Source organism: Phyllostomus discolor, chromosome 8 (assembly GCF_004126475.2).
Source record: "Phyllostomus discolor isolate MPI-MPIP mPhyDis1 chromosome 8, mPhyDis1.pri.v3, whole genome shotgun sequence".
NCBI lineage: Eukaryota > Metazoa > Chordata > Mammalia > Chiroptera > Phyllostomidae > Phyllostomus > Phyllostomus discolor.
Genome location: NC_040910.2, coordinates 94766136 through 94791907, shown reverse-complemented (window position 1 = coordinate 94791907; position 25772 = coordinate 94766136). Strand labels below are relative to the sequence as shown.

Here is a 25772-nt window from a genome sequence, read left to right as displayed (position 1 = left end):
TGCATACCAGGCAAGTTACTCATAGTGACAAAGGCATTTTAATGTCAGATGCAAGACATTCATCCTTTCCTTAAATATACAGGTTTCTCCACTGTGAGCCCAGTCAAATCAAAGGGCAGTTAATGCTTTCATCCCAGCACATCTTGACTCACAGAAGCCAAGGCACCACCTAACACTCAACAGAAAAACTCTGTCCCATTAGGTTTAGAAACATGCTTTCCAGACCTCTCAGAAATTCACCTGTTGCTCCACCCCACCCAGCAAAAGCAGCACACTAGCACACTTAGCAGCTCTGATGCATATTTCATGGATAGGCTTAGGTTCCAACATATTCCCTAGTTAAATGCTCTCCATTATTGTTCTCTCGCCCAAATTAAATGCCTATGTCAGCGTGACCATTACTGTCCTATCCAGGGTGCTGTGGCCTTGCTTGCTCGGAGATCCTGCTCAATTTCACTTACATTTCACTCAGGAAGGCTGGTTGGTGTGTCTGACTGAAGAGGAGTCCTCTGTCCTACCTGGGCTACCTCTTCTACACAAGGCCACAGATATGGCAGAGTCCCACTGTCCGAGAGATGGCCCCTTCTGGCAGGTCAAGGAGAGGTTAAACACATCTGGTCTGAGCCCATCGGAAAGGAGAGCAAAGCTTCCAGTTCAGTACCCTCTTGAATCAAACTTTAGAAATGTAGGCAGATAAAAAGCCAGGTACAGGTATGTGTAAGTTGTGGAAAAGCTTTTTGTGATGACAATAATCCACAAAGATCCTTAAAAATGGATGAACCATGTTCTAGAATGCTGTTTAGAACGTAACACTACCCTCCTGCGTGGGGACCAGAGGAAAAGTGTTTCGGAGTAAACGTGAACAAGTTTTTCCCAAGCTTCTCTTTGTAATTTGGGCCTCTGATTCTTCACACTGGACATTTTAGTCCTTTTATTATGTATCTACATACTTCCTAAAGCTAGAACGACTTACTAACTGGAATTTTGTTTATTTTGTTTTTGATGTCACTGGTCTCTTCCTTGCAGCTAACTACCACCTGGTGACATCATCACTAAAAATGGGCAGCTTGTTCTTATCTTTCAGCAAGGACTATTAATTAACTACTGAGTTGAGATTGTAAATGGGTAGGGGTTGAAAACAGCAAAGGAATGAAAACTAGAATCCAAGAAAGGATAAACCACAAAAAAGTGGTCTCGAGAGAGACACTCTAGGTCTTTAAGCACGGGAAAGGGTCACTACAGGGAAAGACATTTGTTCCCCGTTTCCCAGCACTGGAAGAGGATATGCTTAAAATGTCAGCAAAACCTTTAATGTTAAATTGCAATAGAAATTCCTAACAGTAAAAAGTCTTTACTTCAGCTCTGGCTGGTGTGGCTGAGTGTACTGAATGCCCGCCTGTGAACCGACACGTTGCCGGTTCCATTCCCTGTCAGGGCACATGCCTCTCTTTCTCCCTCCCTCCCCCACTCCCTAAAAGTAAAAAAAAAAAAAATGTATTTTTTAAAGTCTTTACTTATGTTGCCGAGTTTCAGAGTACAGTGTTCCTCTTCTGAGGTGGTCTGGACTAAAGACCTCTATTAATGCAGCGGGCACATTCTCTGGAATGCCCTTGCTAGCTCTAGACTGTGAGTAAAAAGGGCCTTTCTTCAGTGATAAGAGCATGGAAGAAAATAGTGTACTCAAGCCAGCCACATCAATATATCAAGTGCTTTTCCATCATGAAGGCAAAAAGAGAGTGACTCAGTGACTCCTTTCAAAAGCACTCTTCACCCAAAATATGGCTAGATCTTTGAGAACCCCTCTAGGGATTCTAGGTCTTAAATTTTGCTAAATTGGATTTACCAAAACAACAATAATGATAATCCTACTTTCTAAAATCCAGTTATTTGAAAGGATGGCCTTATTTTTCTACCAGTTTTCAACCATGCTGTTTTTCCTCACCTAATCTACAGATTCCCCAATCAGTTTTTCAGAGTTCAACTGGTTCCAAGGTTTCTATGAGGCTGTCCTACCATCCTCCCACGCCTAACTACCACAGCTGCCCCTTGTGTCCCAGACAACTAAATCTCTTGGCACCATTCTCCTTACTCCCGCCGCCGCCTCCACCCCGTCCTCCACCCACTGTGTCTGAAACAGTCCCACTTCCATCTGCCAAATTCTCTCTGCTCTATCTCGTTATTGTCTCAAAAAGCTCACCTCTCCCAGGAAGCCTTCCTAAACCAATACTCTTCAGACCACAATAGGCACCACCTGACATTGAGGTCTAATGCACCCAGAATTCTTAGAATCAGAATTGCCTTCCAGGGATAAGAGGCAATCCCTTTGTAACCAACTGAGGGTGAGAGTGGTTGGTGGAACACGTTTTCCTAAGAGATGAGCATGCAGAAGAGAGCATGTCCACAAGCCACCCTTTTTAAAGACTGAAAAGTCTTTAATTATTCTAATTCCTTGAGATCCTCAGAGTTTCCTTTTCATTTGTAACCCTAGGTGAAGTCTATCAGCAAGCTGCATGCATATTTACATCAATCAAAAAGTCTTAGCAGATACTTCCAACAAAACGTAATATTTTAATCGGATACTTTAAATGTTGAAAGAATTAAAGAATTAGCTACTAGAGGTCATCTGTGCAGATTCTGAAGTTATTTCTATATACAACTCTCCTTCTAATGGAAACGGGGTAGCCATGACTCTGAGTTTGGCTTCTTATTCTGCAGAAAGTTTTGAGGACCGGGTTTCAGATGTGGTGGGTTACTCACTCTCATTATCTACCGAGTCCCATATACGAAACTGTTTGCTTTTGTTTTAAAAGTAGCTTTTATTGCACGCTAGCCTTTCCCCATTAAGAAATTAGGGTTCAGGTGGCAACTCAAGAAAAGGGGAGGTGAGTTACATCATCCCCATCCTCAGGGGCCTGGTGCCCTGGGAAACCCAGGGTAAGAACAGGGTGAGTCCAAGACGTACACATGCTAGGAGACAGTGCGGCATGGTGAGGCGGGCATCCAACACCCTAAATGTGCTTTAGCTACCAGAATATTTGACACACCCACAAATTAAGCAGCAAAATGTTTTAATCTATTAATTCTAAAAATAATAGAGACATTTTATATTTGATGCCACCTCCTCAAAAGTCTCCTGCAGATCAGACAGACTGCAAAGTACAAAGCCAAACATTAAAGTTAAAGAAGCAGTTTTCGGGGGGCAGGGCTGGGTGGAGGAGGGCAGAGTGGGGGAAAATGGGGACACATGTAATAGTGTCAACAATAAAGGAAAAAAAATGCAGTTTGGGACAAGACCGCCATGAGGACATCTTCCTCCCCTTTGCTCATAAACATAAGTTGTCAACTTAAAAAATCCTCAAGGAAAAGTGAGAGAGCTTTCTCATGCTCTATAACCTTTCTCTTTACTTTAAACCTGTCTGTATTGTTTGAAGGCGAAACAGATAAATTCAGCCGCTCTAGTATAGAAGGGTCTGAGCTGGACCCCTGGGACCCCTGGGACTACTGACTGGTTTAGTTCTGCTTCTACCAGCGCTGTGATGGGAGGCACTGTGGTTCTTGTTTCAGCTGTAAGAGGTGTTGGGAACGAGTCCCCACTCACTCACATCTAATAACAGCTTATCTAGCACATGATGGCAGCACCATACAAACAAGAGTGGTTTAAACAGGGTGGAGAATAAAGTAGACATTGTTACACTTTAAGGTTTCCTTTGTCTTTCCCCCTCTTTTTACAAGGAGAATTCAGCTCAAGAATATCCACACTGTCCTTTGGTCCACCACATTCCAAATTTGTGATTTCAGATCCCCAGTCCTTAGAGCCTCAGGCTTTAGTGATGTATCCTTCTCGAATGAGGAAATCATAGATTTTCCGGGTTTTGTTCACATCTATCTTGATGAGCGCTCTTGCTTGCGCCAGTCTCAAGCCTCCTTGCTTGTTACATTCGTTCAACAGAGCAGATTTGTATTCTAAATAGGCTCCTGGGACCAACCTCACCATCTGACAGAGCTGTAAGACACGGCAAATTTAATAAATATTAACATCTATCATTCTCATAATTTAACCCAGCAGGTGTAGCCAAAATAAAACTTAAAAAGTGACATCAACCCCCAACTATTTTCAGGAGATGTTGGGGGCTGGACTATATTCCATTTAGTTTCTTCTTTGAAGAGAATACCCACTAAAGACAGACACCCCAGAAGAGAACGCCGGGATATGATGCTGGAAGAGCCTTTCGCACGTGGTGGCCGGCTCACCTGTGTTTGTCAGGGAGCAACACCAGCACGTGTCCTGCGGCCCAGCACATTCCAACCCAGCCAGTCAGGGAAGAGCCACAGGGCATGGTGGGGGGAGGGGTGCGGACACCTGGATTCCCAAGTGTGAGTCACATTATTTTTAGTATCCTCATCAAGTCCTAGCCCCTGCTTTTGTGATACATTTCCTACTTTGGAGGGGGAGGCCAGGCTAAGAAAGACCACTTTAGCTGCTAAAAAGCTAGAAAGCTGGTTCTTTCCAGTTTACTTGCCATTAACCCATCAGTCTAAGGTCGCCATTGTGTGGGTCAGGGTAAAGACTGCTTCAAACTCCAGGCCATTCAGTGCTTGGAGCAGAATGGTGTGTGACCCCCCCCCCCCTTTTTTTAATAACCCCTGGATATAAAATATACTTCCTTCTACTCCAAAACTCATCTTTGCTATTCCTGGTGGATAAGATAAAAGGCTAATACTAGTCCTTCCTCCTTGACTCTTCCATACTGACTTGAGTCAATGGTACAAAGTGGCAGAGTGGACACTGATCTCGGGAAGTGTGAAAGGAGCGGATGAGGAGCAAAGGAGGAATCTCACTCTCGGAGTGAACTTCAGAGCCACGGCATATTCCTTTGAAAACACTTGATGACTCTTTTGAGGCTGGGTTTAAATTTCAGAAACAGCCACAACTAATATGCAGACAAATCTGATTATCATAATGGAAAAGCAAAGTGAGTCATCCATTTTTAAAGTGAAATTAATGTGGCGGCTATATACGACAATGAATGCCTTTCTTTACGCTTAAAAACATGCTATGGAGACAATTCCAAAAATCTCTCAAGTGATGGCTATACTGTTGGAGCAAGTGTAGAAGAACTCAAAGTGACTGTCTGAACAGGAAGTAACCATTTTCACATTAAAGTTATTTTAAGTTTGTAAAAAATTAATTTCGTTCAGATAAAGCACTTAGCATAGTATCTGGCACATAGTAATTGCTCAATAAATGCCATTTGCTACTATTTAGATTTACAAAGCATATGTTCTTCTCTCAGAAGGCAACCGGTGGCAAGGCGGTAAGGAACGGAGTCCTGACGGAGTCCTGTGAACCTGCTGAGGTAGCGCTCGGCTTCCCGGGAGAGGCCAGAGCTCTACTGCCAGGAGATACACAGAGCAAAACGGGTTTAATCCCGTAACGTCAATTCAATCATTCATCAGCTCAATTCAATCTTTCTCCTAGCTCCCTTTCTTTTTGTTACCTCCTTTTCTTTTTCATTCAGCTTCTCTGTGCCAGGGAGGCCTGTGAGGTTCAAGGGTGGTGCACTTCGTCTACCTACAGACACAGACAGAAAAGGGCACACATTTCATAGGAGTGACAGTTCCTCAAGTGTAAAACATAACAAAGTTCCATGCAGCTATAGGAAATTTCCACCAGCCCCGCAGGCCCCAGTTTAACTAGCAACATGTGTACCACAACGTCCACTTGAAAACAGAAAAGGTAATTTGTGTGTCCTTTGCTCTGCTAAAATACACATATAATTACACATATCTCAGCATCAAATCCGACTGCTTAACACAGTAGTTATCACCCATTTCTTCTGAAAGCAACAGGAGGTTCTAAAATCGAAAGCCCAGATCTCATCCATTTAAGAAAGGTCAAACACTACCTGCCTTGACAGCTGACGAATGGAAATAACAACTCTGCAGGAGACATTCCCTAACCAGCCGCTCTGCCAGCAGTACAAGGCAAACACGGTAATTAACCAAGTGCCATTTGCCTTCAGATCAAAGGCAGACTGTTAGGCCAGCAACAGGCCCTTCTTATTTATTATGTGAGGGAATATCTTTTCCTTCCAAAGTAACTCTGTTTACAGGAAAGATCCACACAGAGAAACAATGAGCTATTATATGGCAAAGTAGAGGCTGTGGCGAACTCCCATACCTGAGAAAGAACCTAAGTATGAGGACAATGCCCAGGGAGGGAAGCTTGATGTGCAAACATTTTTGGTTTTGTTCTGCATGTTTCAGATTACTGTTCATGTAGGGATGGACAGACTGAGTTAAACAAAATAAAATGTGGAATAATGTAAGTTTCACGGGTGGTGCCTTTTAGGTGGTGGAGAGAAGGGGGCGGGACTACTAACAGGCTGCTCTGCTAGAAAACACCTTAGAGAAGCGTGTTGTAAAACAACAAAGGGGATGAAGGTTTCTCCCTGACAGCACTCCCTTAACCCTAAAAGCTCAAAAAAGGAGACTGAAATCATTTGCTGCCTCACCAACATTACCAGAGGCCAAGTGACAACCAAGAATCCAGGTCTCCAAGTGTGCCCTGCCTTAGGACCAACTCAGAACATGAGGAGCAAGGGGTCTCCTTAACCTAAATATAGGGGCTGAAGAAGGCTAACGCCAGCCCAGGAAGCAAGAAAGACTGAGTGAGTGCGGGTGGTTCAGAAAACACAGATGCCAAAGTTGCACGGTCATGTCAGTCCATTCATGTTAATTAGCCAGTATGAGGTTATTTATGTATCTGTGCTTAGACTGGTGGGGAGATGTCGGAAGTAAGAAACTTGTTAGACTTGTATTTTGCTGTTTTTGGCTATTCCCTAAAAGACTCTTTTCTCCTTTAAGTATGGAAAAAAATAATTACTTGAAACAAAGGAATAAATTTAAAAAAATCATCCCTGAGGTGGCCTTCCTCTGAGTCCTGTCTAGATCCTGAATCTACTGAGAGATTTGAGTGGCATCATCACAGGTCTGTTCCGAACTTCCAAAGAACAGTGAAGCTGCAAATGGGTCATCTTTTAGCCCAGTCTGTTTCTAATCAGCAGGGTGGTCTGTGTGTTCTGATTTGGGGAAGTGGCTAATCTACCATATGGAGCACCGAGGATTATCAGAGAGCATATGGCTTAATCTGTCTAGCTCTGTAAACTACAGTAAAAATAGGACATAACCAAAGAGGCAAATATAAGAAATAGAACCCCTTAACTCTCCAACTTAAAAAGAAACCCTTGCGTTTTCGCAGGTAACACGCCTCTTTGCTCATATATTTTATTTTTGAAGATTTTATTTATTTATTTTTAGACAGAAGGGGGGAGGGAGGAAGAGGGGGAGAGAAACATCAATGTGTGGTTGCCTCTCATGCACCCCCACCCCCCTGGGGACCCAGCCTGCGACCCAGGCACATGCCCTGACTGGGAATTGAACCAGTGACCCTTTGGTTAGCAGGCTGGCACCCAATCCACTGAGTCACACCAATCAGAGCTGCTCATCTATTTTATATGATACAAAACCTTTATTTTTTTCCCCTTTGAGACAAATCTCAAAATCTGTGGTAGATGTTAACCACAGTAAACTAACTGCCCACAGACACTGGTAAAATGAGGAAACCACCTCTCTGGAGCTTGTCCTTCCTGGTCTCCGTACTTGAAACCTGAGGATAGTCCCGGTCTGGCCATGAAGATTCTGAAGAGTTGCTGATGTTTATAAACTGGGACAACATGTAATTACCATTACTTTGTCTGGCACCCCGGTCCCCCAGAGTGGGGAGAAACTGTTGGGTCACCACAATCTCTACAATGAAAACTTCACAATCAAGACTTGCGCTAGCTTAAAAAATAATTACCTGAATTCGAAGCCATCGAAACTGAAGGACTCAGGCCAGAATCACTACAATGAAGAAGAGGAATTTATAAACTTATGTCATACCTGAAGGTGGCAATTTTCAAAAGCCCACATGGGACTAGCCATTTACGCGGCCGGTTACTGTGAAAAGATGTAACGAGACAGACTGCATGAGTCCCACAGGTCATCCCACTGCACGGACCCGGAAAAGACCTCTGTTCTCAGAGGGGAGGTCGCTGGATTTGTTAAGACCTCTGAGCCAGAAACATCACAAAGACCATTCATGGGCAACGACAGGAACACGATTCTCCAATGGAAACGATACCAACAGAGATGGAGGGAGAGAAAAGACCTGGGTGGAGGGAATTTACTTATCTTTAAAAATAAGTCCAAGTAGCAAAGTAGGATTCCAGGAGACCAGTTATGTTTCTCAAAACTATTAGTACTGCACTGTTTCTGAAACAGAGCTCTAAAATTTTCTGAATTCTTCCAGTTATCCAATTATTATGACTCTGCCACAGGTAGGGTGCCCATGGAAATGCCTGACAGTGCACGGCAAGGCCAAAAGGCTGCTCCGTCACCCTGGACTAACTACTCACATGTCAGCCTGCCGGCGGAGCCACTGCTGGCAAGCACTGCTGTCCTGGATGTACTGCAGGACTTCGGAGAGCATGGTGCGTTTAAGGCGCTCTTCCTCGCGCGTCTTCTTGAGGTGATCATAGGTTCTGGCACCTGGAGGTGTAAAAAAACCCGCCACAACTGCAGTGGTAATGCAGAACTAAGATAATGCCGCAGTTTGTCTTTTTTTGGTTTCTTTGCAAAACCGGTTCCACAATTATTTTTCCAAGAACAAAGTAGATTACTCCTAATTTGAAATCACTTTTTTGACAAGAAATTAAAATATTTTTACTTCTTTTCCACCTTTAAGAAATTTTGAGAAAAAAACCCAAAACAGAAAAGTACAAAGAAAGTAAGAGTGACTCATATTTCCACCCCCAGAAGTAATTAACATTTAATAGTTATATTTGCTTCCTGTTCTATTTTTCTATCTATATTTTTCAAAGTCACACAAGTGCTGTAAGCATACACTCTTCCTTCCTTAAAAAGCAATCAGAATAACAAATAAAAACAAGTCCTCACTGACCAGTACTGTTCCTTTCCCGTTTTTCCCAGAGGCAACCAGTATCAGGTAACCCAACCCTGGACTCAGAGTCTTTACATACATATGGCTAAACAAAAGCTGCACGGTGTTTTATACAAAGGAATACAGATTCCACAGTGACACACCAGCTGGTTTCAAACTATGCTCCACGGAGCCCCGGAGCACCGTGAAAATCTACCAGGGCCGACCGACATACTGGTGGTTCTGGGTTCTGCACCTGAAATAGGTGTAAAAATAAAGAACCACACTGCCCTGACCGATGTGGCTCAGCTGGTTGGGCGTTGTCCCACATAGTGAAGGACACCAGTTCAATTCCTGGTCAGGGCACATGCGTGGGTTGCAGGTTCGGTCCCTGTTAAGGGCGCATATGAGAGGCAACCAATTGGTATTTCTCTCTCACATCAATGTTTCGCTCCCTTTCTCTTTCCCTCCCTTCCCTCTCTCTAGTAAATAAAACTCTTTTTCTTAATATATTTTTTAAAGATTTTTTAAAAATTTATTTTTAGAGAGGGAAGGGAGGGAGATAGAGAGACAGAAACATCAATGTGCGGTTGCTGGGGGTCATGGCCTGCAATCCAGGCATGTACCCTGACTGGGAATCGAACCTGCGACACTTTGGTTCACAGCCCGCACTCAATCCACTGAGTTACGCCAGCCGGGGCAAATATAATCCTTTAAAAACAAAAATAAAGAATACTAGGCTGAACTTACACCTACAAGGTTACTTCATGTGGGTACTGGGTGATCGCTTTCAACCAGCAGGAAGGAGGAGGGAATGCTAAGGACCATTCCAACAGTAAAGGCAAAACAGCAGACACTGCCGTTTATTGAGGATTTACTGTGGGCTTGGTACTGTACTATGTTTTCATGCATTTTCTGATTTATCTTCACACTAATTCTAAGAGACTTGGAAAATGGAAAATGGACCAGAATCACAGACCTGGAACACAGCAGGGCCAGAATCCAAACCCAGGCTGTCCAAGGCTGGACCTCAAGCTCCTAACTGCTACAATACACTGCCTTTCCTACGACCTGGCTCTACTACAACTCTCTCTTTAATCACTTTGTTTAATTTAATTTTTTAAAGACTTTTATTTATTTTTAGAGAGAGGGGAAGGGAGGGAGAAAGAGAGGGAGAGACACATCGACCTGCAAGAGAAACATCGCTTGGTTGACTCTCACGTGCCCCTAACCAGGGACCTGGCCTACAACCCAAGTGCCCCGACTGGGATGGAACCAGCGACCCCTCCATTTGGAGAACAATGCCCAACCCACTAAGCCACACTAGTCACGGCTCTTTAATCCCTTTAAACCTACTGCCCCCCTTCGGACCAAAGATCACCACCAGTTCATCACAGCACACACCTGGGATGCAGGCCAGGATCCCATAGAGGGGTGTGCAGGAGGTAGCCGATTGATGTTTCTGTCCCTCTTTCTCCCTCCTTTCCTCTCTCTCTAAAAGTAAATAAAATCTTTAAAAAAATTATAATCATTTTACACCTTAGTTCCTCCATTAAATGGAAATAACAGTACCTATCTCGATCCAAGAGACATGCTGAGGGTAGGGCCTGATGCATGGCAAACCGTTTCTATGCGATGTTAGCTGCTATTAATGTAATTAATGTCAACTCCTCCAGTAACTGCGATGCAAGCACCCAGAGCCCGCTGAAGCTAGGTTAGTGAGAATGACCAAGCCGTGCACCACTACATTTTAAAAAGCTGAGGCTGAACACTAGAATATAAAATCCTTTTTCAAAAAGAGGCCACAGTAGAATTCTAAACCTAAAGCAGGGCCTCTTTTGTGTTTTAATGCTTTACCTCAGATAAATCATGTAACGGTATTTTTAAGGATTAAATAAATGAAAGTTTACTGAAAGGATTAAAATCTCATTCTGAAGGAGGAAAGCTTGTTTTGAAAATCCACGCCACCTCAGAGACTTCCGGTACGTGTTAGGAAGACACCTGCCCTCCGATACAGCACGTCGAACTTACTGCAAAAATTGGTAATGCCTGCTGTCCTGTATTCTTGGAGCCTCTTGATTTCCTTTCGGAGTTCAAATTCCACTGTTTATCCCAAAAAGAAAGAAGGAGAAAAATGGGAAAAACAAAGTCAACAACAATGAGCATTTTCAGTAATTCTGCATTATAGAAAAGACAACGTCATTCCATTTGGGGAATCCTATTTGTCGGTAACATCTCATCAGAGATTTTACCCAAGAGCTCAGAAAAGCCCACTCCAGCTGCCTTCCAGCTGCTGTCTCCAGTAGCAGCTGGAACTGTCTCTCAGAAAACTCAGAGTGAACTGGCTGCATTCATTTAGCTATAGAAGTAACACTTTTTTAAACAGCCAAATTGCCCCACTCTATTTATCCTGTGTTAAGAGTTCTACCACACAACTACATTCTTTTATGACACCTGCCTCTGGTATTACTTGATGTGGCCCTTGTGCAAGGGAAGGACAGATGCTCTGTGCTCAAGTTCCAGAAAATGTTCTTCTCCATGGAAACAAAAGAGCACTGTTTCTCTCACAAACCCAGGACCTCTGCTTCCTCTGAGTACACAGATCAGGTTGCACTGCTTGGGTTATTACATAACAGAGCGTTCGAATTTGGGTGCTCTGAAACAGAGGATGGAGGAAATGTCTGGAGAGTCCACGGGGTGCAGTTCCTTGGAGTGACACATGAACCAGGGATGGCACAAACTGGGACAGGAAGTAAAGGCTCGGTCACCCAAGCATAAAGCACACCAAGGATGGAACCAGAGAGGGTGTCTGGTGTGGACGACCGGCCTCGTTCAGATAAATGCCTATGACGCCACGTAAGACATACCTGCATGATGAGGACAGGGCAAGAGCGTGGGCAGAGCACCCTTCCGGAACTACACTTACATCAAACACACAAATCTCACGAAGGGAGAGACTGAGCCACCCCGTCCAGACCTCTTTCAAGTCTAGGCTTTCCTGCTTAACAGCTTCACTTTTTTATAGTGGAAAAAAAAATCGAATGATAAACGGGTAGAGCTTTCAAGAGAAAAAGGCAAGGGAATGATGGAAGTACTATCTCTGAGAGTTATCCGATTCTGACCCCACTTTAAAAATTATTTTTAATGCTAAAATATTCATGCACAAAATATAATGTTTGGGAAATGCTTCAAAATAACCCAGTTGAGAGCGGAAAGGGAGTGGCAGAGACAACACTGGACTGGCTGTGTGTCGGTAACTGTTAGACCTAGGTGATAAACACTGGGGGTCTGTTATACTACTACCTCTGCTTCTGTATACAGTATTTACAAACTCCTATAATAAAAAGCAGAAAGACTACTAAACTACTGTTTATCCAGGAAAAACAGAAAGCCATTAGACTTTTTAACCTCTTTTCTCCCACCCTGAAAGTCCCAAATTTATTTCATGGTAATAAAGGGAAACAAAGACAAGAATATTCATGTATTTATTTACAGAACTTCGCATAAAACACACCAATATCTCTCCTATGTATATGAACACACACACACTCTTGCTCAAGGCAGAAAACCACCTACATGCATGGCTTTCAATGAACTTGTCGTGCTCCACGGGTCCCACAATCCTTGCGAACCGTCTCATTGTTTCATAAAGGTCTTGGACCTCCTTGGGATACCGCCGTTCCATCACTACAGAAAAGGTGAAACGTAACTGTGTCAGAGAGAATATAAGGATCCCTAAGTATCTGCATTTCTTTCACAAGAGGTAGAACAGAAGGACATGATCCCTAACCTCACATGACTAACTGACAGGAAGCAAACAGGAAAGCGAAGAATGCAAAACACTAATCATAAAAGCAGCATCACACTGCCAATCACAGAGGGCTGTTGTCACCACTGGAGGCAATCCGCACTACCGCGCACCTGCTGACCTCCCTGCCTCTCACTATCTCTGATCTGTCCAGGGGCAGGAATTCCTGGCAGGAAGACAATTAAAGGCAGATCATGTACTCTCAGGAACAAGGCTGGGCAAATTTTCTGATATGAACTTCTGCAGGAAAACAAGGGACCTGCAGACACAATAATCCCTCTAGAAGAGATTAGTCTGGAAAAGTGTGTGATCTCTTGCACGCCTCACCAAAATTCTTCCTCCTACCTGCACTTAGTCAAGTGAGACATACAGTATTTCCTCACTAAACTAAGTGCCACAACTTAATTCACTACTGATGCAGCTATACTTTGATAACTACCATGCCAGTAAATGGTCACATGTGCAGGGGAGCTAGGGCCAGCAACTTTGAGGATCATTACTGACCAAATTTCTAATAAACAGAGATGTAGGCAAAGGAGATGGTAAGTAACACCCATCAACAGTAACTGGTGGGGCAGAGCAGCCTCGGTCATTTCAATCAGATACCGTATTTTCCAGAGTATAAGACACCCGCCCCCCCCCAATGTGGGAGAAATAATGCTTGTTAATGCTGCTGAGTTCTGTTTACATTACACTGGTGAAATATTATGTTATTTATGTTATTAAATATTTTACCACATTTTTTGCTTCAAAAAGTTGTTTTCCTATTTTCCTCCTGTAAAACCTAGGTGTGTCTTATGGTCTGAAAAATACGGTAATCAATGGTGACTAGGTTAGTTTTGTCCACCTCTAACAGTTATTTTAATTAAGTCCTCTTTTCAGATGAATCTCTTCTCTTGCAGGAGACATTCTTATCCACAAATTCTAGGAATAAAAAAATCAACTTATTTTATTCACAAACAAGTTTATCGTGGCATGATTTTTAATAACTAAAAACTATAAATTTGATGGGCAGCCACAGATTGATTATTTTCACTATTAAAGTCCCCTCCCCTTCCCCGCCTCTCACTAATAGGGATAATAAAGATTTTGGAGTATAATTTTAAAATTTGATAAAAAAAAATAAAACAACCAAAAAACCTCTGCCTACCATAGTAAGGTCACATGTCCATTCAGTATGATGGCCAGTAAAAACCTCTGAAACCACACTGTGCCTGCTGCTTCCTTCTCAGAAGCAGCCTCGAGTTAGAAGAAGAATAAGGCTAAACTGACCTCTGCCCACCAGCAGAGGTTAGAATATACGCAAGAGTCAAGGTCTCCGATACAGAAAGGTTAGAAACCCCCTGACCTATTACGGAAAGCCCAGGAACTGACACAGAGGAACCCACTACGGTGGCTACCAGAACGCCGGTGACCAATCACTGTCTACAGAAAGGGCAAGGGAAATCGCTCCCAAGTTATTTCTGTGAACCCACAAATCGCAAGGAGGATGCGGTTAAACAGGCAACCCTGTACACTGCTAGAAGGAATACAAATTGATATCACATCTTTTGTAAAACAACCTGGCAGCAAGTGTCAGGAGTTTTAATGATCATATTCTTTGAACTATTAATTCTACTCCTGGGAATCTACCTAAAAAAAAAAATCTCAACATAGACAAAGTTTTATTCACATACAAGTTCATCATGGCATTATTTTTAATGACTAAAAAATATAAATATGCTAAATATCTAATTATGTAACTGTTACAAGAGACATCCTCAAAACACCACCGCCACCTGAAAAATGTGTGATGGAAAGTGACAAAAATAAAGGACGTAAAAGTACCACGTTTACGATCATGATTTGGTTAAAAGGCAGCCCGAGACCAGCTGCCCTGCACCCACCAGGGGCACGGAGTGCCAACTGTAACAGTCTATCAGCTGGGATGTGAACCACAGTCATTACTAGATTCTTCTACCAGAAAATAGTAATGTGACATAAAACTATTATAAACATTTTAAGTTAAATACTGCAATTACTCTGACATCATCGTTCTTATTTGCTGAACAAACTCTACAGTGTAGAAGAAAAATTACAGCTATTCTTCCTGCCCAGTTAGGTCTCTCCAATTATTTAAAACAGTGAGGTCAAAGTTAGCATTAAAAAAAATTCTCATAGGTTTATTATCACCATCATACAATGCTAAATGTCATTTTTTTGTTTGTGTACTATGATACAAAATAGAAAAATCACTTTGTTGACTTTTCCATAAAAACATTTTCACAGCTGGTATTCAAGGTTATGATTAATATCTAGTTCCAAAACATGACCCTATCCAGTTCCAGAAAATGATTCATGAATACTCATGCTGTAAGTCTTACTATTCAATAGAATTGCCTTAAATACTTATTTTCTTATTTCTTTGAAGACTTAAAACACATGGATGCTCTATCTTACCCTCAGAGATTTTCACTAATTAGTCTTCGTGATACCCTGGTATCAGAATTCTTTAAAGCCTCCTAGATGATGATAATATAAAACGTGCATTAAGAACTACTACCATAAATGAGTTAAAACTATTAATAATGTTAGAAGAGCACTGGCTGGTGTGGTGTAGTGGATTGAGAGCTGTCCGGAGGACCAAAAACTTGCTGGTTTGATTCCCAGTCAGGGCATAAGCCTGAGTTGCAGGCCAGGTCGCCAGCTGAGAGTGTGCGAGAGGCAACCAATCAATGTCCCTCTCGGACATCAATGTTTCTCTCCCTCTCCTTCTCCCTCCTTTCCTCTCTAAAAATAAATTAAAAAAATATTTTTTAAATGTTGGAAGAAATTTTAAAATAAAGAAAACATCTAATACTTACACTGAAACTTCCTAAGGTTGATTAATCCATGATCTCTTATAATTCTAGAATGAAAACCATAATAATGTTTATTATAGTTAGTTTTACATTTAATAATGTTTTCCACATGCAGCTTTTATTTGCGATCCTAAACACTCTGAGATGAAATATTGAGGTCCAAAGAATCACTCCCCACAAAGTTCGGCAGGTCAGTTAGTCAAAACACAATTTTAGACTCTCAAGTATCACACATTTTTTTCTCTCCATGGGCTTAGTAGGCTCTCAATAACTATTCGCTGGATGAATGAATGAATCAATGAGCACTTACAAATACTGAAAAACCCATGTGTATAACAAGAAGAAATAGAAGGGAATCTATGTTCACATCACAGGTATTAATCTATTTAACTTAGGGAATTTAAGCAAATTTAAGGGAAACCTGTTAACCATAAAAGGGCACCATGCTCACACATTCCACATTTACAGCTGTACATTCACATAACGCTTTGAAACTATTTGAAAAAAATATTGTGCATGTTTAATGGAAGGGCTTCATAAAACATAATATCTAATAGCAACCTCAACAGTTGAGTTCTACAATATTGTCTAGCTCTAATTTTGTGTTTTAAGCAAGAGAGGACTTAAGTAAACCCTGCAGAGTTATGTGTCTGGAAGCTTTTGATTTATACCAGAGGTATTCTTGAGCAGCAACGAACTTCCCACAAGAGCAGCTGGGGAAGCTTCATCAGCACTTCTCGGAAGCTAACTCCAGACCCGCAGGGAGTAAGTGTTGCTTTAGCTCACATCTTGGCCCCCCAACAGTGCCTCCCAATTTCATCCATATGATAGTTCCCACATGCCATTCCTTTTCGTCGTTATGATGCCACCGTGTCTCTAGTTAGCAACACCACCTGTCAGTAACACGCCTACACACACATCCACACACACGCACACTCACAACCTCTGCACAGCCTTCTCTGAACTGTCAACGTCTCTGTAATCCAACAGGGGTCTGGGATCTACCATTTCTCAATCTGAAATGTGTGTTTTTTGATCTGTTGCAAAGAGAAGGAATAACCAAGAGTACCTGAAACTTGTTCAGAATTTCCTTTGAAATCCTTTTAGATAAAAGACTTCTCATAAAAATCAAGCAATCAGAATGAGAATAAAAAAGTGTAACAACTTAATAACATCTTGAATTTACCTTGTTCCTTTTTTTCCTTAAAACAGTGTACACGTATTATTCATTCGTCATCAATACCTCAGGAAGGGTTAAGGAGAAGGAGGTAAAACAACAACAACAACAACAAAAAACCTGCCAGGTATTATTATCCCCATTTGACAGACGGCAAAATTGAGGCCCAAGGAGTAAATATCTTCCTCAAGGTCACTAGAAAAGCCATGACAGAAACTTTTGTATGGGCTATACGTGCATGCGGTCAACAGTCCAAAGCTGGAAAAAGGCAAGATAAAGTTTTCTATACTTACTTTTTCCGCCTTTGTCTCTCCTTTAACCTGGAATGGTAAATATCTACTACAGCCATCTTCAGAGCTATAAATAAACAAATACATACATAGATAAAGCCAAGACAAAAGTAAATGTTTTACCCAAACTTTGAACCTCGTATTGCTAACAGTTCCACACTCACTCACTGGTCTAGGAAGTTTGTTTCTTGGAAACAAAAATATCCTAGGATACTGAATTTCTTTATCAGTCACTTATGGTGATGTCCTTTTTCCCTACTTCTATTTACATGGCATTGCCCTCTACGGTTCAACACAGAGTCTTAACTTCGGTAACACATGGCTAGAAGTTACATCTCTTAGAGCAGTCATGAAAATGAAGATTGGTTCTGGCTGTAACTGCACAGGAGTGAGTTCAGGGGACACCATCTAGACAAGGCTAACGTGAATAAGGTGCAGCACAGACACGTTCTCAGAGTTTTAGCAGTTTTCACTCGCAGAGCAGCAACTATTCAGGGAGTAGTTTTGTATTCAGTGGTGAAGAGTTCCATTACGTAGCCCAACAACCCCAAACTGTGCCCTGGTTGGCTGCCCGTGTCCCCGGCCTTCCCTGGCTTTAGTTCCCTGTGAGAGGCGTGGGGGAGTTGAAGAAAAGAGTCAGTGGATACCGAAAGTTTTCGTCAGTACAGTAGTTTTGGTTTTCTTCCTTCCCTTGGCCAGTTTTTCCATCTTCAGAATTCTGAGTTCTGTTCTCATCTCCTTTTTCACCTCTCAAAGCTTATTCCTATAAGCTCGTCTAGTTCCATGGTTCCAAGTACCATCAACATATACAACCTCCATAACTCTAATATTTATTTTAAGCTCCAGACTCTATTGGGTATCTGTTTTCATGTAGTCTTTAGCTACAAATGTGTATTCTATTTCTTCCCCATCCAAAACCCTTCTCTTGGTTAGCAGCATTACAGTACACCTACTTATCCAAGAAAAAAAAACAATCTGGACTCTCCCTCTCTCCCTCTCCATATCACGTCAGTCAGTGAATATTGTCTATACTTAATGCATAAATCTCCCTCAAATCCATTTCTTCCTCTTTGCCCCTAATTTTACTCCTTAATTCAGGAATCTTGTCTCACCCAATCACAGCATCCACTCTTTTTTTAAAAAAGATTTTATTTCTTTATTTTTAGAGAGAGGGTAGGGGAGGGAGAAAGAGAGGGAGAGAAACATCAACTCTGTGGTTGGCTCTCACGTGCCCCCCACTGGGGACCTGAACCACAACACAGACACGTGCCCTGACTGGGAATCAAACCAGCAACGCTTTGGTTTGCAGACCGGCACTCAATCCACTGAACCACAACAGCCAGGGCTGCGTCCACTCTTTTCATGACTTCCTTCCTACTCACTCCAACTATTCATCCCCTTCCTTATTCCAACAATTCATCCCCTTCAAATGCTACTACGGTAACGTTTTATTGCACAATCTAATGATGTAATTCCCTACTTCTAATTCTTTAGTGGCTCCCCATCCACTTACAGGAGTTCACACTCTTACACTGCCCCCAAAGCCCTATGCCCCAGATCACAAAGCTGCTAAGTACAGAGCAGAGGTCCAAACCCAGACTGTCTGGTTCCAAAACCCTAAGTAGGAAAGACACTGAAATTGCCCAACATGTTTATTTTTTCTGTGTTAATCCTACATCCTAAATCTGGCTTCACTGAAAATGAAATGTATAATTTTTAAAAATTTCACAAGTAAAAACTTCTCTAGGCTTTTAAGTCTGAAGACCTCTAGAGTTAAAAAATAAAGACCAATCATTAAGAACTGTAGAAAAAAAATATGAGGAATGCATGACCTAGCGCTATGCTACATTAAACCATTTTTTCTCATCTATAATCTACGAATTCTGTGGAAATGTAAGATTTAAACATTTCAGTGGGTTCTGGAACTATCCTAATAACTTGTTATCTCCGTAAGTGTTGTATAAATTGAGAGTCTGGTGGTTTCAATCACTGGATGTGACCACGGAAGACGAGGCCCCAGGGCACAACACAGACCTGATGTGTTCTCTGAAAAGCTAAAGTACGTTCTTCACATGTTAGGTAACATAATTTCTAAGAACACACCAGCCTTTGCAATGAAGCATCTGGTTATATATGACAATCTCTTCTTCCAGGACAGAAAGCTTCATTCCAAATACAGCCTCTGCAACACTAAGAAACAAAAACTTCAATCCTATCTTATCCAAAGAATGGGAGATGCAAATTCCAGGTCAGCTCATGGGGGCCGTGAGTCAGCACGGGTCCGTGCCTTCTGCAGCAGTGTGTCTTAAACCGTGCTTCCCAACGGGCAGGTGAGGCGCACTCCAGGGGAGCCTCGTCCCCCTCCTCCATATCCAGCTGCCCTTCCTGGCGGCAGTCCCTGAGGGCACCTCCATGGAACAGTTTGAAACCCACACTTCTGCTAAAAGGGTAGGGAAAAATGGAACCCAAACAAGGACGAGGAGAGAATACAATGACTCATCAGAGTCACCATTTCTTTCCCCACGTGAAAACAAACACAAGTGGAGCAAGGTACAGTCCGGGGGCACTGTCAACATGGTGGCCCTGGCAAGAGAACAAAAACTAATTCTGGGCACTCCATGCCAACTCGCCACTGTCCACTTGCCCTAAGGACAGTCTCATATTCAAAGGAAGAAATACCAAACTCCAACATGCTAGGCTGTGGACAGATGCACTACATATAACTTTAGTCACTGGGAAGTGACCAGAAATACTTTATCTAGGCCACTCTCCTTTGGCTCTGAGCTAAAAATAACAAGTTCTAGCTGGATGACCTGAAGAGGTGAGGGAATGCAATTTTTAAAAAAGTTTAAGTATTAAAAAGAAGTATTCCCTACCATGATTTTTTTTTGGTTCTTTTTTAACAAGTTCAAAAATTTATACATTGTTTCTTTTTTTTTCTAGCTGCCCACAAACTAAAAATAATTCAATCGTATCAGGTCCAAGATGTATGGCAATGGTTTTCAAACTTTTTTTTAGATAGAATTCTTCCTACAAGTGAACTCTTTCTCGATTTCTAGGGTGGTTCCATAGGAAAGCCCCTGTACCGGGGAAGGGCCCATACCCTGCCACTGTTTTCCAGCGGCTGCCGTGGAACGGTGGGCTCTCAAACACTATGCTGGCGGAGGTGTGCTTCGCACGCCTGTGTGGCGGGAAGGCAGATAAAGACAGGGAGGAAAGGATGTGTCTCTGACACACAGTATTAACCTAATACAAGTTTTAGTGTGGATTCTATTTTTTAAATTTTTTAAAAAATTTAATTGTTCAAGTACAGTTTTCTGCCTTTTACTCCCACCCCAACCCACTCCCACCAGCCCACCCCATTCCCTTCCCGTTTATACCCCCCCTGCCCCCAGTTATTGTCCATGTGTCCTTTATCCTTGTTCCTGCAAACCCTTCACCCTTTTCCCCTGAAATTCCCTCCCCTCTCCCCTCTGGTCACTGTCAGCCTGCTCTCAATTTCAGTGTCTGGTTATATTTTACTTGTTTGTTTGTTTTTTGATTAGGTTCCTGTTTAAGGTATGGATTCTATTTCTTATGACAAACAGAATTAGGAAGTCAACAGTTCAAGGCAGAAAGAGAAGCAAATATAATAGCTAAGTAAATAGCTAAAATAAGCTGAGCATTTATCATGTTTCTGGTTCTTTATGGGTCTTATCTCTTTTATCCACCCAATAATAAGAAGAGTTCAACAGGAAAGAAACTGCTTGTTGATTCAGTGGAAATCACTGCTAATCTTGACAAAATATTTGTGTAATCTTTCTAAGACACTAACTTACCATATTGTTTCCTGAGATTTGTGTGGGAATGACTTAATTAAAACAGAAAAAAAACTGAAGAGACTGTGTTATAAAAAATCTATAAATAAATATTGCTGATAACTGGTTCTACAGCTTGATCATTTCAGCAGTTTCAACACGTACCAGTGGCTCTGGGTGACAACGGGAAGGAAAGGAACATGGAGACAAATGAAAGGAGAACTGTCCTTCTCCCAGAGAAAAATTCATATTTGAAGCTATCTCTTTTTCTTTATAAAGCACACTCAGGTAGCAGCAGTGATTATAAGATCTTCGCTGCACGAATAACTCAGAGAGGGCCACAGCACAGCAGGCAGACCAGAAATAACAAGGCAGACACTGCCAAGAATGAGAATCATCAGTTCACATTCTACTTATAGTGACTGGAGGTTCCACTAAAGTGGGCAACTGAAAAACCAGAGATCATTAAAAACCAACCAACCGCCCCCCTCCCCCACACACACTGATGTAAGTAAGGCCTCTGAAATCTCAGCCTTGGGGGAAGAACAGTCTCCCTGTGATTATACTGAGTACTGATAACAAAGTTTCCAAATGGCTGGCCTTAAAATATTTCAAGAAGTGGGCAGAAGTCAGAGGCAGCTCCTTCCCACTGCAGTGTATTTCTAACGTTGTTCAAAATAGCTGGCAACATGTTTCTGTTTTCCCGACAGAAGGCACTTACTGTTTGTTTGGCACGAAAATCAAGTCAGAGGCCTCAACTGCAGGGAAGCCAATCAAAACCCCTCTGACAACCACACGAGTACAAACCTGTGACTCAGGTATTCCCAAGAAGCAAAGCTTTAGTCATTCCCCACCCCCCTACTCCCAAGCTTTTGGCTAAAGCCAAATTACACAATTAATTCTGTGAAGGAAAGGCAACTATATGACCTAAAGGTTAGAGTCAGCAACTAGGAGGCCTTGGGCGAGTTAGTTAACTCCTCTGGACAGTGCCTCCAATGTAAACGGGAAAATACCTATTCCTGCTTCTCGGAATGTGGGTAAGCCATGGGAGATAACAAATGTGAAATGTCATCCCCCCAAAAACAACCCAGCAACCAAATTTTAAGGTTGTAAGATAACTAGTACAGTGTTAGGATCAGAGACTCTGGAGACGGCTGTCACTTGCAGGTTACAAGACCTCAGGCACTTTACTTGGTACTTCCATTCCTCCATTTCCTCATCTATAAAATGGGGGTAACAATAGTGTCCAACTCACAGAGTTTGGTGAGGATTAAATGAGTTCACATGTGTGAAGGGCTGAAAATGGAACCTGGTAAACAGTAAGTGCTAAATGTATTAGCTATTATTAATAGCATTTATGTCTAAAATGTCCTAAGCACACAATAGTCAAGTCACTATTCAAGGAAGGGGCCTGCACAGGGTGAGTGTACATGGAGACCAGGGTGGGTGTCTGAGCTTCTGATTGGAAAAGGATGAAAAGGCTGACAGTGTGGGCCACACGCAGGGGGTGGAGGGGAATCCATGCCTAGCCAAGAAATTTTGCTGAAATTATCTTTCCAAATAAAGGGAGAATAAACTGTTTTCATGTTTATGCTCTGGGAAGTGTTGAAAACACAGACCCCACACACAGGAAGGAGCTTATAATGCCTCTTGCTTGCTTGGCTTATGAGACAGCAGTGGTTAGGAGATATTGCACCGAGGATTTCAGGACCTCTGAAACTTTGGGTAAGAGGAGTCCACAAATTTAGGAGAGATTTTCCCAAATCAAAGCAAATGGCGAGCGATGTTCTCAGGAAAAGGGAGCTACAGTGTGTCGGCACTTAAATTCCCACAACATAACCACGGCACACCAGTCTCCTGCGTCTCTCTGAGCCCACACCTTCTGCTGACTTCGATAACATTATAAAGAGTGTCATTTGGGGATCCCAGATCTTCCTTATTTTCTTCCTTAGACACTGCTTCACGTGTAGCATCTATTTTGGGCCCATTTGAGAAGCTTTCCGGTGTGGCCCTGGCTGGTGTAGCTCGGTGGGTTGAGAGCTGGACTGCCAACCCGAAAGGTCGCCAGTTTCATCGCAGTCAAGGCACATGCCTGGGCCGTGGGCCAGGTCCCTGGGTGGGGGCTTGCGAGATGCAGCCGATTCTACCTCCCTCCCTTTCTTTGATCTCTAAAAATAAATAATTTTTTTTAAAGCTTTCCAGTATGGCCTGAATTAGTATATCTCCAATGTGTCTCAGGTCTCTGTAATGAACCATTCAAACCCATTTTATTAGACAGATTCCATGAACAATAGCAAAAGCCTTTGGGTGAGGAAAAGGGCTTGGTGGCGCCCATTGATCTTCCAGATGCCTTGGGATGGATGATTAAAAACCACCCAGCCAAACCCAGCCAAACCCAGCCAAACAATTTGCTTCCTTCCAGTAGTTATAAGTGAGGGAACAGAAAAGGAATGTTGTTAATACTCAGTAATATTAAGAGTATAATGGTATAATGGAATGGTAATTACATCATCCTGAGTTATGTGCCATCCTTCACTGGAGATATTCACACTCTCTGACGAAATCAGTGTCACCCCTTCTCTTTTGGCAGGGGACACAAAGAAACAGTAAGCAAGATCCAAAGGACCTGCCCAAGATCACACAGTGACTAGAAGCAAGTCCAAGGCTGAGTCAGTGCACAAAATATGTGTCCCTCCGTCTGTTCTAGGTGTGCTCCTTCCCATTCCTTCCTGAGACTGCTTGGGCTCCTGGCCCCCCTTCGAAGAGTGCTCTGGGAGAAACTGCTCAGCTCAGGGCCAACGGGCCCCACTGGCTAGGGTGGGTCATGCTGCCAGAGGAGCTAAGAACTCAGAGCCACAAACAAGCATCCCTTTGTGGCACCAGCAAGTCGTCCCTCTAGTGCTGCAAAACCTCTTTAAAATGTCACCACCTTTTAAAAAGCACCCATCTCAACATCTTACAGTCCACTACTGGACAGGGAAGGGAAGGGGAGGCAGGGATTATTATTTATGTTCTGATAAGGCTACTTATGTATAACAATCATTAACTGATGTTTCAGTTCTAGTTCAAATGAACTAGAATCCAATGACTAACAAGGCTGTAGAAGAGCACAGAGAGTTACAGTGTATTATTGTAGGTTTGAAATGCTAACTTAAAAATTGTTACTCAGTCTATTGCTTCTTTCCGATTTTTTTCTTTTGCTCCCACTTAATTACAGAAAGGGGCACAAGTGCACCAGGACAATTGCAGATCCCATTTCTAGGAAGAATGAAGAGTGAAATAAAATGCCAACCATTATTACAGTTTTCTTAATAATGTTGAGGCTTAAGAATGAAGACCTTGGATTAGGGCCTAGAGGAGTGATTCAGCAAGTCTCTTACATAGTTTAGGCATTATTGACATTACAGAGTCTGACTTTTAAAAGTTTGCTGCTTTTGAAAGGCATCTAAAAGGATAATATTTATAAAGTTGTGTTTTTTTCATTCTGGAAGAGAAAGATACAGCCCAGGAAACAATACCATTTTAATTAAAGCTGGTGGATGCAGGGAGAAATACTGAGTGGCAGACTGCACACCAACTTCAAGGGAAAAACACAGGATGAGAAAGACAGTAACATGAGTTACCCAGGGTCAAAAAGAGGAGATTGACATGACGCCTGAACAAATACAATGAATCTAGTGAATGCCAAAGGAATTTGCTTTAGAGCTTTCCTCTTTTAGTTCAATCTGAGTCACTCTGACTTTCCTTAAAGTTGTGTGGGAGAAGAGAAATGAAATTTTGCAAGAAAACTGCTCAAGAAATATGTAGAGAAAAAAATTCTGAAGGTAAAATTTTTATGAGGACTTTTTCTTTGTCCTCGATCTGGTGTAACAAGTACCTAGGCAGCTCTTCCATGGGGAGAAGAATCAAATTCCCCTTCTAATGACAGAGCAGCAGTTAATGCCACATGAAAACTTGATTTATAATTTAACAAGGATTCCACTTGCCTTTCCTGCCTGGAATATGGATTTAAGAAAAACAATGAAGATGCTGTTTGGGGAATACTGAATCCAAGACAGCATTCTCCATACTGCATCAGATTCAATTCTGGACTGAGCAGAAAGAGAAGACTGGGGATTATTTTAAATATGTAGTTCAATGAAAATAGAAAAAGGGGAAAAAAAAGAGATTCAACAAAAGTCTAACCATCCACTTTTAAGAGCCCTGACGGCATTAACCATTTATGTTATAACACAAGAGTTGACATAAATCCTTAGCTAATCTTAGATGAGAATTCAGAAACGCTAAAAATTCAACAGTTCTGAGAAATGTGAAATTCCTAATCTTGGTCTAAAAATCCTCCAAGAACTTCTATTCTTTTCCCCTGCTATGGGAAATCTGGGGTGGCAAATCACAGTGGACATCAAGTATCAGCAGTTGCTCCCGAAGTCCCAGGGTCTTCATGATGCCTCCCTTCCTTCCTCGGAGGCAGTGAGGGCCAGTGAACCAGTTACTTCAGGGAAGGCTTACCTCAGCCAAAAGGAAGACCACACGGTGCAAGGACTGGGATATCGCACAACCAACACTCCCACTACCGGCACCAACGATCTTTCTCATTGTGGCCAAAACCCAAGAACGGGGTCAGTTCAGTAACTTAGTCACTAGATTTTGAGTCCCATTAAGGGCAGGGAACATGTTCATTCATCCTTGTATTCCTAGACTCAACCCAGTGTCATTGCATAGCTTGCAATCAATAAAAACATTTGTTGAAACAAACTGTTTACCATGTAAAATGTCCGAGTCATCTTCGACAAAATCGATGTCTCTCAAGTCCCACTCTGCGTAATTGTCAAACTCCTGTTAGGGGAAAAAGAATTCCCGCCCCAAACTAATCAGCT

At 42.3% G+C, this 25772-nt stretch overlaps 1 protein-coding gene across 5 annotated transcripts in view; it reads right to left on the bottom strand.

Annotated features, from left to right (window-relative positions):
- Positions 1–3051: 3051 nt before the first annotated feature.
- TADA2A (transcriptional adaptor 2A) overlaps positions 3052–25772 on the bottom strand; it is a 49730-nt gene continuing 27009 nt past the window's right edge. For 4 of the 5 annotated variants that reach the window (XM_036033626.1, XM_028521040.2, XM_036033624.1 and 1 more), the window contains exons 8-16: positions 25659–25731; positions 17102–17165; positions 15635–15678; positions 12560–12670; positions 11015–11086; positions 8460–8592; positions 7862–7905; positions 5499–5572; positions 3052–4003 (exon numbers count right to left, since the gene is read on the bottom strand). In XM_036033626.1, the coding sequence (XP_035889519.1) occupies positions 3818–4003; positions 5499–5572; positions 7862–7905; positions 8460–8592; positions 11015–11086; positions 12560–12670; positions 15635–15678; positions 17102–17165; positions 25659–25731 (801 nt within the window). In that variant the 3' untranslated portion in view covers positions 3052–3817. The remainder of the gene's footprint in view (positions 4004–5498; positions 5573–7861; positions 7906–8459; positions 8593–11014; positions 11087–12559; positions 12671–15634; positions 15679–17101; positions 17166–25658; positions 25732–25772) is intronic. The other variant, XM_036033628.1, reaches the window with a different exon arrangement.